The 12387-nt window shown below is 41.6% G+C and overlaps 1 protein-coding gene across 1 annotated transcript in view; it reads right to left on the bottom strand.

Moving 5' to 3' along the window:
• The window catches only part of LOC130386474 (metaxin-2-like), a 23291-nt gene extending 12931 nt beyond the window's left edge, over positions 1–10360 (bottom strand). The window contains exon 1 of the mRNA XM_056599014.1: positions 10166–10360. Coding sequence (XP_056454989.1) covers positions 10166–10205 — 40 coding nt within the window. The 5' untranslated portion in view covers positions 10206–10360. The remainder of the gene's footprint in view (positions 1–10165) is intronic.
• Between the last annotated feature and the right edge of the window lie 2027 nt (positions 10361–12387).

The raw sequence follows: 12387 nt of genomic DNA on the forward strand, positions 1-12387 counted from the left end.
GAAAACACGCTACATTTGTGTTTTCATTTTGAATATAATTTAAAACTATAATAAAACTTAATGTAAAATATTAACGATTAATCGACTAATTGATTGTTAATTCTCCCGACGATCGACTAAGACAACTTAATCGAATGCCCATCCCTAACGTGCAGTATGGCATGAAGTACAACGTGTAATATGCAGTTATCCCGCTGCAGTCGGTTGCACCAGCAGAACATAATGCCATCATAAGTTTGGGTGTAAAGTTTGCCTTAACCCTACGCTCGACGTAGCTAGTTTCAAATGAAAAGGTGGTCTAAATTTTGGTTGCACCACCATAACTTAAGTTTTAACATTACTAGTAGTGCGTAAATTGTACCAGTGTCTTACTTAATGACAATTAGATCATTTCAAGCCAATCATTGACAGCCAACCATGTAAACAGGAAGTTCCGGCAAGTTTCCACCTTATCCGAGTGAAGACGCGTTATCACCCAAATTTGAGGGCAAAGAAAACAGTTTGACAGTCATTTATTCTCTAAAATTGACTTGGGCGGTAGAGGTGTGAAGTTAGGCTATTTGATGGCGGATTTTATAATAAATTGCAGCTCATTGTTGCTTTGTATGCTATTCGTTGTGTGCGTGTCGTGAGTTTTTGTCTGAGTTGGCCTCTACCTGGCTATGCATTGTATGGAATAGCTCTAGAATATTTAATTGGTTTGTACGTGGGCTGGAGTTGTTCTTTATTTTATCTCTCGAGGAGGTAAGGTGGTATGTTAGGAGGTATGTTTGCAACTATTTTCACATAAAGAAGGTATTAACGGAATTAACTGCCAACTTTTGCAAAATTGCACAGCCTGTCACGTTTGGGAAACCAGCGATCTGATAAAAATTTGACGGACATGGTTTAGTTATGCAGGCTGTACAGGGAAGCTAACATATGTGTTCAGATGCCTGCACGGAGATACTGCCACAGCTCGAACCACTCTGCAGACAGTAGACTTGTGCACATGGACCGAGTCACCAACTAGGTTCTGAAAAGACCCAGTGGCAAAATGTCTCAGAGCCAAAGACGCTTGCATCGCTGGACTTGGAGCCGAATTTCAGTTTGTGTTGTGCTGCAGGTCGTCGTCAAGAAAGCCGGTTATTCCAAGTAATTTCCGCCCAGCAAAACCGAAATCGCGCTTATAAATCCACATCATACTGATAAAATGGATCAAACCGGTCACGGACAATCCGTTCCCGACGCAAACCGCTTTGAAACTCCTCTTCCTATTGCTCCAAACGAACAGCCATCTTTTGTATTTAAATCTATTAACGCATTTACCAGCCTTTATCGTTAGAATGGAACTTAAACCAGCTAGAGGGGAGGTGTAAAATATAAGTTATAACTTACTGTTAGGTTGAAACTGTCTGCTAGGTGCAACTGCTATTTTCTTATCAGAGTGTAAAGTCGAACGTTGGGGCAATTTACGTTCGCCGTAGCCTAAAGGCCGATTCATACCTCAGGATCCGGACTCAATGCCCGTACCAAACACACTGTCTCCGGGACCGGAGGGGGTTTTGTCCGTCAGTGGGTCCGTCGCCTCTGAGCTTACGAATCCGAGTGCTCCGGGAGAAATGTAGCAATATCAACGGAAATCGAGGCAGCAGTATCCACCCCGCCACGCCCCTTTTTACATGCGTTTGTCTTCCGCTTTGTGTTGAAACTTCCGGTCGGTCAAAAGTTGGGATTGATGGATTGTACTTCCGTCACCCGAGGTAAATTAACTCCACCGAGTGGGTGGATGACATGCGGCGGTGGCCTCAGGTGTCATATGGGGATATTTTTTATTATTTTGTCCTGTCGATGGGTCGGCCATGAAAAATTTCAAGAGCACCGAGGCGTATCAATATTTACATAGTTGAAAGGTCGGTCGTGTTTTGCATTCCAAGAACGAGAAGGAGGAAAATCTATTTTTGAAAGCTGCAGTCAACCCCAGTCATTCCAGCACACCAAGACTAATGCTGCCTTTGAGTATTCTCTGCGAACCGACTCGGATCTCGGATCTGACGCCACGCCCACAAGCGTTTTATTATTTCGCTCGGTCGTTGGAGGAAACATGGACGCCACCCGTAAAGCTGCTGTCGCGGTAGCATTGGCAGAGGACCAGGCAAAATAAGTAGGCAATAGGCTAGGGCTGCAGGATATATCGGCTATGTACGATATATCGATATAATTTCCAAGGGGATACAAGATTTGACAATATCGTTTATATTGATATTCGTTAAAATGGTCAGTTTCCCCCTCAAGCGTCTACAGCGCTTGCCTTGGAGACTGTGAGCGCAACCCCTCCCCCTCTCAGTCTGTATTTCCGAACGTGCCGTGTGCAAAGACGCCTCATTCCCGCCCCCGCCGCCCCCTCACAACACAACAAGCATGGATGATACCCGTAAAGAAAACGAGACGGCGGCGGGAGACGAAATTGTTTCAAAGAGGAGAAACCACGGCTCCATAATGAGGAAAGTTTGGGTTTAAAAAAAACAGATGAGCAGCAGCTGCAGGTCATCTGTAGAGAGTGTAGCAAAACCGTTGCGACTAAAAGTGGAAGCACGACAAATCTGTTCCACCATTTACAGCAGCAGCACAAAGTGCAGTGAGGAATGCGTAAAACTCCGTGGCTTTGCTGCTGCATCACCGGCCGCGACAGTTTCTTCTGCCCCGAAACCAGGGCCGGCGCTCGGCAAATGTGTTGGGGGCGCCCTCTGGTGACGCTCTTAATTAATTAATTAAAATATACAAAACAAGCGAAATGAAACCAAACATGTTCCCAAATGGAACGGAGAAGGGAGGGGGCGGGGGATTAAAGTTACAGCGCACTGAAAACCTCACCATAGTACGCAGGACAATGCGACGAAGCCAATGCTCTTAATAGTAGCTAATGTGTGTAACCTACAGCTTTATATTTTTGCATAGGTGATTATTTGGTGAAGAAGGTGAAAACGTCCCTTTATTTTTTAACATGTTCATTCAATTCTGTTGAAAATAACGATACAAAATCACATGTTGCAGTCATATGGACCTATGTTTTAATAAAAGTGCTTGCAACATCTCACATGTGGCTTTTGACTTACAAAAAAAACATCTAACCCACTCTATAGAAAATATCGAGATATATATCGTATATCGCCATTCAGCCAAAAAATCGGGATATTATATTTTGCCCATATCGTGCAGCCCTACAATAGGCCATAGGCAGAGATACGGACGCAGTAAGGTATTGCAGTAATACGTGTGATTGAAATTGCCATTTAAACCACCAAAGTGGTCCAAGCTAGGGGTGTGAACGTTTACAAAAAATTATAAACGGTTACACGACCCCTTTTTTTTCGTGTACACGGTTAACAGCTTTTTTTTTTTTTTAAAGGCGACTGCAGTCGCGCTATACGACCAATGGAGGGTAGAGTTTAAAACGGGCCCAGAAAATCAAGCCCGACCCGGCCCGAGAGACGTCGGAGGACCCGACGCAGTATATTCATAATATTGTAATGACCACGGAAGAGGCAGTGAATGAAGTATTGAATAGACAGAGATTTATTAGATAGGCCTAGTAAACCGTTGGAACACACAAGACCGGAAACATAGCAACTAGAGCTGTGTTGAAAAAATCGATTTTCCGATTTGTAATCGATTCGCATATTAATGACCGATTATCGATTCGTACGTCCAAAGATCGATTTTTTTAATAAAAAAAAATTGAATTTTTAAGTTAAAATGTATATTTGAAATATTCCTGGAAAATATTCATGGGATTCCCCTGTACAGTTAGGGTGCTGTATATTCTTGAAAACAAATCTTGTGTGGTTTTAGAACAGATTTGAACATGCTCATATAGACGCCATTCAGTGCTTTTACAGTTTAAAATGTTATGTTCTTATGTTCGCACTTTAAAGAAAAATGCTCAACGTTTACATTTTATACTTCCAGTTTCAGTACTTCTCAGTTTATTAAGTGAGAGCAGTTTTAAAATAAAAATGCTTTTGGTAGCAACCGCTTTTGGGTGAATTCTTAATTATTTTCAAGCATAATAATAATGCACTGGTTAGTGTCCCAGTAGGAATCCACTGTTGCAGATATAGTCACCTCAATGATGTCCTCCATTTATTGTCCTGAATTATCTTTCTTGAAGGTAGATTGACCCTTAACCTTTTCAGTCTTCCAGCCATCAGTAACTACCAATACTTGTAAGATTTGCTGTTTAATATTGATATAATACTAGTTTTAATATGTTGCTTCTCTACACAGTCATGAAGTGAAGGAAACGGTTCAAATACATTTTTCATAACATTAACCCCCGGATCGAATCGAAATCGGATCGAAAATCAGATCAAAATCGGATGGAATCGGATGGAATCTGAGAAAATCGGAAAAAATCGATTCTGAAACTTAAAAATCTGAATCGAATCGATTCTTGAAATTTGAATCGAAACCCAGCTCTAATAGCAACGCCGGTAAACAAACCCCGAGAAGCCCAATCCCTATGAGAGCTCCCCGCGCTACGGCCATCCGGAGGCGCACAGAGCTTGTGGCCGTGATATTATATATACAAATATTTAGGGATGCACGATATATCGGCAGTGATATCGTTATCGGCCGATGTTAGTCATTTTTTAACATATCGGCATCGGCCCGAGTAAAACCGATATTAACAGCCGATATTTATTTCCTAGTCTAGTTGCCGTTGTGTGTGTTTTTTGCCCATGCGCAACTTGTTTGGACATGTGACATTGTCAGTGACGCAGCCAGAGACGCACGGAGAGGCAGTACAGGTGTTTGTCACCTTAACTGAAAAGAATCAATGTCGGCGGTTTGGATGTTTTCTAAGGTCTCAAATGAAGGTACTCGAATTGCAATATGCAGTACTTGCAAAGCCGAAGTAATGTGCGGAGGATGCCGTGTCAAATCATTATATACATTATCGTAGCGAAATACAGTTTCTGTTGTGTTTTAGTTGGCGTTCCGTAATCCCGGAAATCCACGGAAACCGGAAGCGGATATGTTTATATTTGGTTGTAGTCTTTTCGCTCGGTTCTCCGGATCAACAGTAGGGCAAGAACCGAGTGAAAAAACTACAACCAACCTCCCTTGATATATGTGATTTAGCCTATTTCACAGATTTGAGTTGAAATTGACTTAAACTTGAAACAAGTGTCTGGTTTCCATGAATATTGGCAAATTTGATTTAACTTATAGGGCTGTCAAAATTGCTCAAAAATGACATTCGAATGTTCGTTTGGAAAAAAAATCACGAATTCGAACTATTCGAATATCTGGTTGCCTATTTTACGCAGTTGCCGTCAATATGTCAATAATGCGACAAAACCATGGTTCAAATTAGTGGGATATATATATCCTATATATAGGGCGGCGGCTTCCTGCTGGGCATTTCCTTACTTTAAAACGAGGGACATCGCGAACAGACGGAGGCTCATTCACAAAGCAGTTAGGCGCTTGTACCGCGGGAGTGTTTTTTCACATTCGAATATTATGAGGGACATCGCGAACAGACAGAGCTCACTCACAAAGCAGATAGGCGCTTGTGTAACCGAGCGTTGGCACTTAGATATTTATATGACAAGAATGACACAAGCGTGGAAGGGAAAATAGTCTCGTTTACTTAGTACCTATCAGAAGTCACCCAGTCACAGCGTGAGAGCTGGAATACCTATATCCAAGTACGGAAACCCCGAGGGGATAAAATACATTCGCTCTTCACAATACTAGTCTGTTACACTTGTACCGCGGGAGTGTTTTTTCACATTCGAATATTATGAGGGACATCGCGAACAGACAGAGGCTCATTCACAAAGCAGATAGAGGCGCTTGTACCGCGGGAGTGTTTTTTCACATTCGAATATTAATTTTCACGTTCGAATTCGCGTTTTTGGATACATTTCGAACGAATATTCGAACTTCGAATATTCGTTGACAGCCCTATTAAGTTATAAAACCTTGTCAAGATATTTTGATTTGTGATCGTTATTGTGATTTATGATCCAAACTTTTTCATAGAGGCAAGTTGTAAAAGTAGCCTAGAACTAACACTGTTAGTAACTTGTGTTTGTTATGGATGCCCTGTAACTTGTTGAAGAAACAATGTATTTCGAAGTTTTGGTAAATAAAGAAAGAAATAACTTTTTCATATTCAGTGTTTACATGTTCTTCAGTATACAAAATCATCATAGAAACTTGTTTTTATACCAATATCGATATCGGTAAATATCGGTTATTGGCCGTAACAGCAATTTTAATATCGGATATCGGTCAGAATTTTCATATCGGTGCATCCCTACAAATATTATATTATATACTATTATATTGTATATAGAGATCCGGGAGTCGCAAACGGCAACATTCACTTTCTCCTCCAAGCTGCAGTTCACCCCGGACGGCACTGCACTGAGTGACGGTTGAACGCCGATTGGCTGTTACGTTACACATGTGACTCAGTGGCCACATTACATGACGTAGCCTATGCCCGGTGTTCAGTTACCCAACATTTATCGCATGCATTTATTAGCTCCTTAATGTTGTCCAAGTGGAACAATTTGTAGCTTTATTAATCGCTAAATAAATAGTAGCCTATGTGTTATTTTTGATAAAATTATTATTATTCACACAGTCACACTGGGCGCAGCCATCTTGAATTCTGTCTCGGAATTTTGCTCGGTCACCACTGAGTTCAACCGAGATGGCGAGTTCGCCATCCGAGGAAAAGGGTAGACGTTACTCGCCTACTACGTATCCAGGCTAGAGCCCATTGGACATGTCGTAGATCTCGACATGTTCTGTGATTACAACTATTAATCGCTCCAACGGCACTTTCCCGAGTGATTTGTCTGCCATCGTTTCTTGTTTTGACAGTGGAGAGTTTCCTTCGCGACGAAGTGTCAATGTTCCGCTTCTGATTGGTCAGTTGCCCAAAAGACGCCTGACATCGGCCGCTTTCTTCGTGAAAGTTGAACTTTTTTCAACGCTCCGTATGGCCCGTATAAACGCTGGGAGAGGCGTTTAAAAAAACGGCCGTGACTTTTTCCAGAAACGCTCTGCTCCATAGGAATATAATGTAAAACAAGCACTGGCAGATTTAAAAAAATGCTAGATGTGAACGCGGCCTAAGAGCATTCTATTTTGAGACATGCTTGCTTTTGTTTCAGACGAGAATAATGAAGGTCGCCTGTTGCTCTGTGAGCGTTATATGCAGTTATGCAAATGATTACTTTATACTACCTAACTACTTGGGCCTAAAAAAAAAAAATTTGGTTCCTGTTAGTTGTCAGTTGAGGTCATGGGTAGGTAGGTAGGGAATTAATTCTATTTTTTCCAGCGGCAGCGAATGATAGGTAGGACTTTTTTCTCTTTTTTTTTACAGCAGCTCATAAAATAACTTGGGTCGCACATAAGTTCACAGGGTCGGTCGGAAACCGGAACTGGACAAAAAAATGTTTTAGGCCGTGTGCATATTTTAACTACTATTTATACATAGTATTGGCTATTGTTTTTAATGTAATTAGTTAGTATTATGTCAAAGTATTAACTCAATCATTAAAGGATTTAGCAAATGCCTCGTGTCAAGTTTATTTTATTGACCCTCTCTGACAAAAACATCACGTTTGTGTATAAAAATACAGATATAAGTTTTCAAGTTTGGCATATATTTGTAAAGATGAACAATAGAAACAACATTTTAACCATGTAACCATAGCAACTTAATGAACATCTTATTCCTCATCTTCTTGTACAATGTCCCCACGAAGATAGACCTGCAGACTCTCAGAATCTTGTCAAATAATACTGGTCATCTTGACTAAAATTGCTAATGTATTGTGCCGGTGATAACTAGGGATGGGGATCATTAATATTTATTGATATCGATACCATTTTCGATACTCCTTAACGATCCGAGTCTTTATCGATACCACTATCGATACTTTTCTATGAATTGGTGGAATGGAAATGCGACGTGCTTTTAGTGATGAGGAAAATATTTAGGAAATAAATAATTGTATTTTAAATTAAATATGTAATTCTTAATACATATTGACATCAGTAGTTTTAATTATATATACTAAAATGATTAGAGCACTAAACAATTGTATTAGTAATACAGAAACATGAGTGATACATTATTACTCATGTTTCTCACCAAAAGCTAAATTTACTTTTCCTGTTACATTTGAACGCATCATGATAACCGTCGCTTTACTGAGCCAACCTCAACACATCATCACGCAGCACATCTGAAACTTTATTTACTTTTTAAGATAACTTGCTTGTATGCTACCGATTACAACACCAATTTCACAATTGGATTACTATTTTTAACTGACGGGACTATAGCACAATGTCTGTGTGTGCGATTACCGTTTGTACTTTGAGTGGATGATTAAGACAGCCCCGTCTGTGGTGCGACAGGAGACGGAGGAGACAGGAGGAGTCTTTTCAATTCGGAGACAGGCGAAGGTACTGCATTTGGCCTTTATTTGATGCACAATGCTAATGTGCTTGGCCATTGAGGTTGTGTTCCCCCCTTTTCAATAAATGATTTTCACCCTTTTTGCCCGTTCAGCCATCCTCGGGAGCAAAGTTAACCGCCAGACTTCACTTGTTTCACTTGTAATACATGTTTGCCGTGACGCGACTCGAGGGACACAACATTACGTTACAGGACCTACGGGATAATTTTTTTTATAAATGATTGACGGGACTCGATAGTGGTATCGATTAGCCCAAACGTTAATGATTTTCGGGTTTTGAAAAAAGTGGGTCCTTGATAGAACCGGGTTTCGATCCCCATCCCTACTGATAACAGAGTTGCTCAACCGGAAGATAGAACACGAAACGGAACCAATATGGCACCCCCCCTTGTTTACGTGCGGAATAAGGTGGATAGTCAGAAGTCCAACCATTCGCGAAAATAGAGAGTAGGATAATATCTGAGATGTATATGTATTTAACGTTTTATACTTATATTATACTATATACCTTTTTATTTTTTTGTTCACCTTCTTTGGCAATGAGTTATAACATTTTGAGGAGAGCAAATGTTGGGCCTTTTTTTTTTTGCCGATTTCTGACGAAGCGAAATCAGCTCCTCTACAGATGCCACTGCCCTCTAGAGGATGCATTTCGTAACATCCATAACAACGCTTAAACCGGACGGAGGTATGAAGGGTAGTCCCAGAGACAACGTTTGGTACGGACAGACGAATTTCGTCCGGATCCGGAGGTATGAACCTCTTGCTTACATCCGTCCGTTGACGGATCCAATTGACCTTGAATGGGGCGGAGCCGCAATGCATTGTGGATCCATCCGTTCCGTTGGATCCGTGGGCTCCTTCAAGAAGTTAAATTTTTTCAACTTTTCAGGCAGCGACGGATCCGTCATCCAATCAGATCGCGTATGCTCGGGCTTGGCTGACGGATGCCTCTGCAAAGACTACTCCCCCATCCGTCAGCCACGCCTTCCGTCATCCGTTGACGGACGGTGCAGTGGGCAAGAGGTCCGTCGACGGATCTCATTGACTCTGCATGGGGCGCTCCCGAAATGCATTGTGGGTCTGTCCATCGATCCGTCGTTGTTGTGTAACGCCCCGTGCCCACTACATGCGTCCGTTGACTGATGTGGGAAGGCGTGGCTGACTGATGGAGTAGTCTTTGCAGATACATCCGTCAGCCAATCAAATCGCTTCGCCGGGTTCTTCCAGCTACTTCCTGCTTGTTGCGATGCAAGATGACCCGCTTTCCCGCTTTCCAGTATCGTCAGAGCCCGAGTCGCGTCACAGTGCTTAAATTTGCAGACGCGATCTGATTGGATGACGGATCCGTCGCTGCCGAAAAAGTTGACATTTTTTCAACTTCTTGACTGAGCCGAAGGCTCCAACGGAACGTACGGATCCACAATGCATTGCGCGTCCGTCCCCATTAAAGTCAATGGGGATCACGCAACGGACGCATGTAGTGGGCACGGGGCGTTACTACACGTCATTGTGTGACTACACGTCGTTGTGTCACTACATATTGTTGCGTGCTGTTCGTCTTTAATCTGAACCGTTTAAGTGCACGATGTGTGACGGTAGTGAAGGGAAATTCAGGGTAAACATTAAACCATTAGTCATTAAACCATCCTTAAACCAGAGCCTACCTGCTATCTGGGACACGAAGGCTTCGGCAGCGAGCGACATGTCGACAGCTTTATACTATTAGAATGAATCCCGAACTAAATCCCAGACTAAAGAGGTGAACCGATGCTTTATCTCCACAAGGTTACACTAAACAGGCCGTTACCGCTGTGCGCCGTATGGTCCGCCGCTGCAGAGCTCCGGGTGAACGTGCTACCCTCCCACGGGCACACGTTGGTTCCGCTTTGGCTGAAACGGCAGAAACTGGGGATTAATCTAATTTCGTCGTGACAGGACAACTTTTATAAACCTTTTCAAATACTCTATTGCACCTTACATTCAGTCTCAAATGGGCCCATCTACCCAATAATAATACAATACTAATGATTCTGCCGCTAGGACTACTACTACTGTGGCTATTTGGCTACTTGGCTACTACCTCTCATATTGCTGCTACTAATAATGATAAAGCCATAGGGCATAATATGCAATACAGAGCTAACGTAGTGTGGGCCTGCTGTTGTGCCAGGGTCTCACTCCCAGGGTCAGCATCTTCAGTTTACTGTAGCAGTGACAAAGAATTCTGAAATAATAACAAATAATACTGCACACTACAATATGATACGAATCAACCATTCAAATCACAGAGCAAGCAGATTAAATATATGATTTCATATTTCAATTTTGTGACATATAAGTCAGTCGGATGTCTTCAGATATAGGCTACCTAGATATTATTATATTACCGGTTTTGCCCGTTGCTTGAACACGTTTTGCAAAACTTGGCTCATTGTTTCAAGACTCAACGCACAAGCAAATAACTAACACTGAGAAATATACCATTCACATCTTTGTCAAATTGAAACTCTGCTATTGAAACCTAACAATCCTTTTCAAAAAGTCACTCTGATGACAACGTGATACACACTTGTAGGCCTATCATATGAATACACTTTCAAATCAGTGGCAACACACTCTACTTTATATAAAACACTGCAGTCTTTCATGTTCACTGTTTTTATTCACTTCCACGGAAGGCACGCTTTCACCACAACCCAAAAATCGAATACTGAATACTGTACATTTAATTGCAGTACCTACCTTACATTGCTGTAAATTCAGTTTAAGCAAAAATAAAACAAAAAAAACAAAAAATACACTACTGTACTGTAAACACAGAAAAATTGTGTGTGGTGGGTTTATGGCTCCTCGCACTGTGTGCCGAATCCATCCATGGATTAACCTTACCTCAATCTCTCCGCAGGCCTGTTCCATTGCCTGCAGAAGAGGCATGCGGGCATGTGGTTGGCAGTCATATACGCGCCATCTTCAGGCCGACAAAAAATCTTCTATAGGGTTCAGAAATGGCAAGTAAGGGTGCAAGTATACAACTTCCAATTGTTTATGGTTTGTGAAACAGTTTTGGACCAAAACAGCCAGATGGAAATTAACATTAACCCAAACAGCAACAAACCTGGGCTGCACTGATCTCAGCTGCATCATGAAGTGCATCTAGAAATGTGATATGTTGGGTAGTGTAGGGACCTATTTTTGCATTATGGTGCAGTTACCCTCGAAAGCTGGAGGCACACAATGATATATTTACCAATGTGCACAATTGCCCTCTGGCATTTTTGTGTGTATTTGTGTGTGTGTGTGTGTGTGTGTGTGTGTGTGTGTGTGTGTGTGTGTGTGTGTGTGTGTGTGTGTGTGTGTGTGTGTGTGTGTGTGAGAGAGTGTGTGTTTGTGTGTGAGAGTGTGTGTGTGTCTGTGTGTGTGTGCATGCGTGTGTGTTTGCATAAAGTGTGTTTACGTCCACATTATTGATAAAAACATATTATTAGGTGAGTGCTGCATGCAGCGCTCAAATATTGTTCTTCTTAGGTTGCATTCTTTCTTTCTTCTTCATTATTCTCTTTGGGACCTATCTCTTCAAAATTTTCCCTACTCCAGTCCAATTTTAAAATGTTCAGATTAGCTTGGAATCACGCGCTTCATTCAGATTTTTCAAATATTTTATACTTTTTAAGATATTCTACTTTAAAATACTATTTGTTACAATGGAAGTCAATGGGAGGACGGCGGAGCCGCCCACCCATTCTCTCACACAGGAATGTGTCTCCGCAAAAATGACTGGTTATCAGTCAAATGCTCATAATTATCTTTATGCCATGTACTAAAAAAAAAGTAAGTTTTCTCTTTCAAAACGCCTCCTCAAGCGTTTTATTAGCCGTTATATGTTATT

Source organism: Gadus chalcogrammus, chromosome 1 (genome assembly GCF_026213295.1).
Source record: "Gadus chalcogrammus isolate NIFS_2021 chromosome 1, NIFS_Gcha_1.0, whole genome shotgun sequence".
Lineage (NCBI taxonomy): Eukaryota > Metazoa > Chordata > Actinopteri > Gadiformes > Gadidae > Gadus > Gadus chalcogrammus.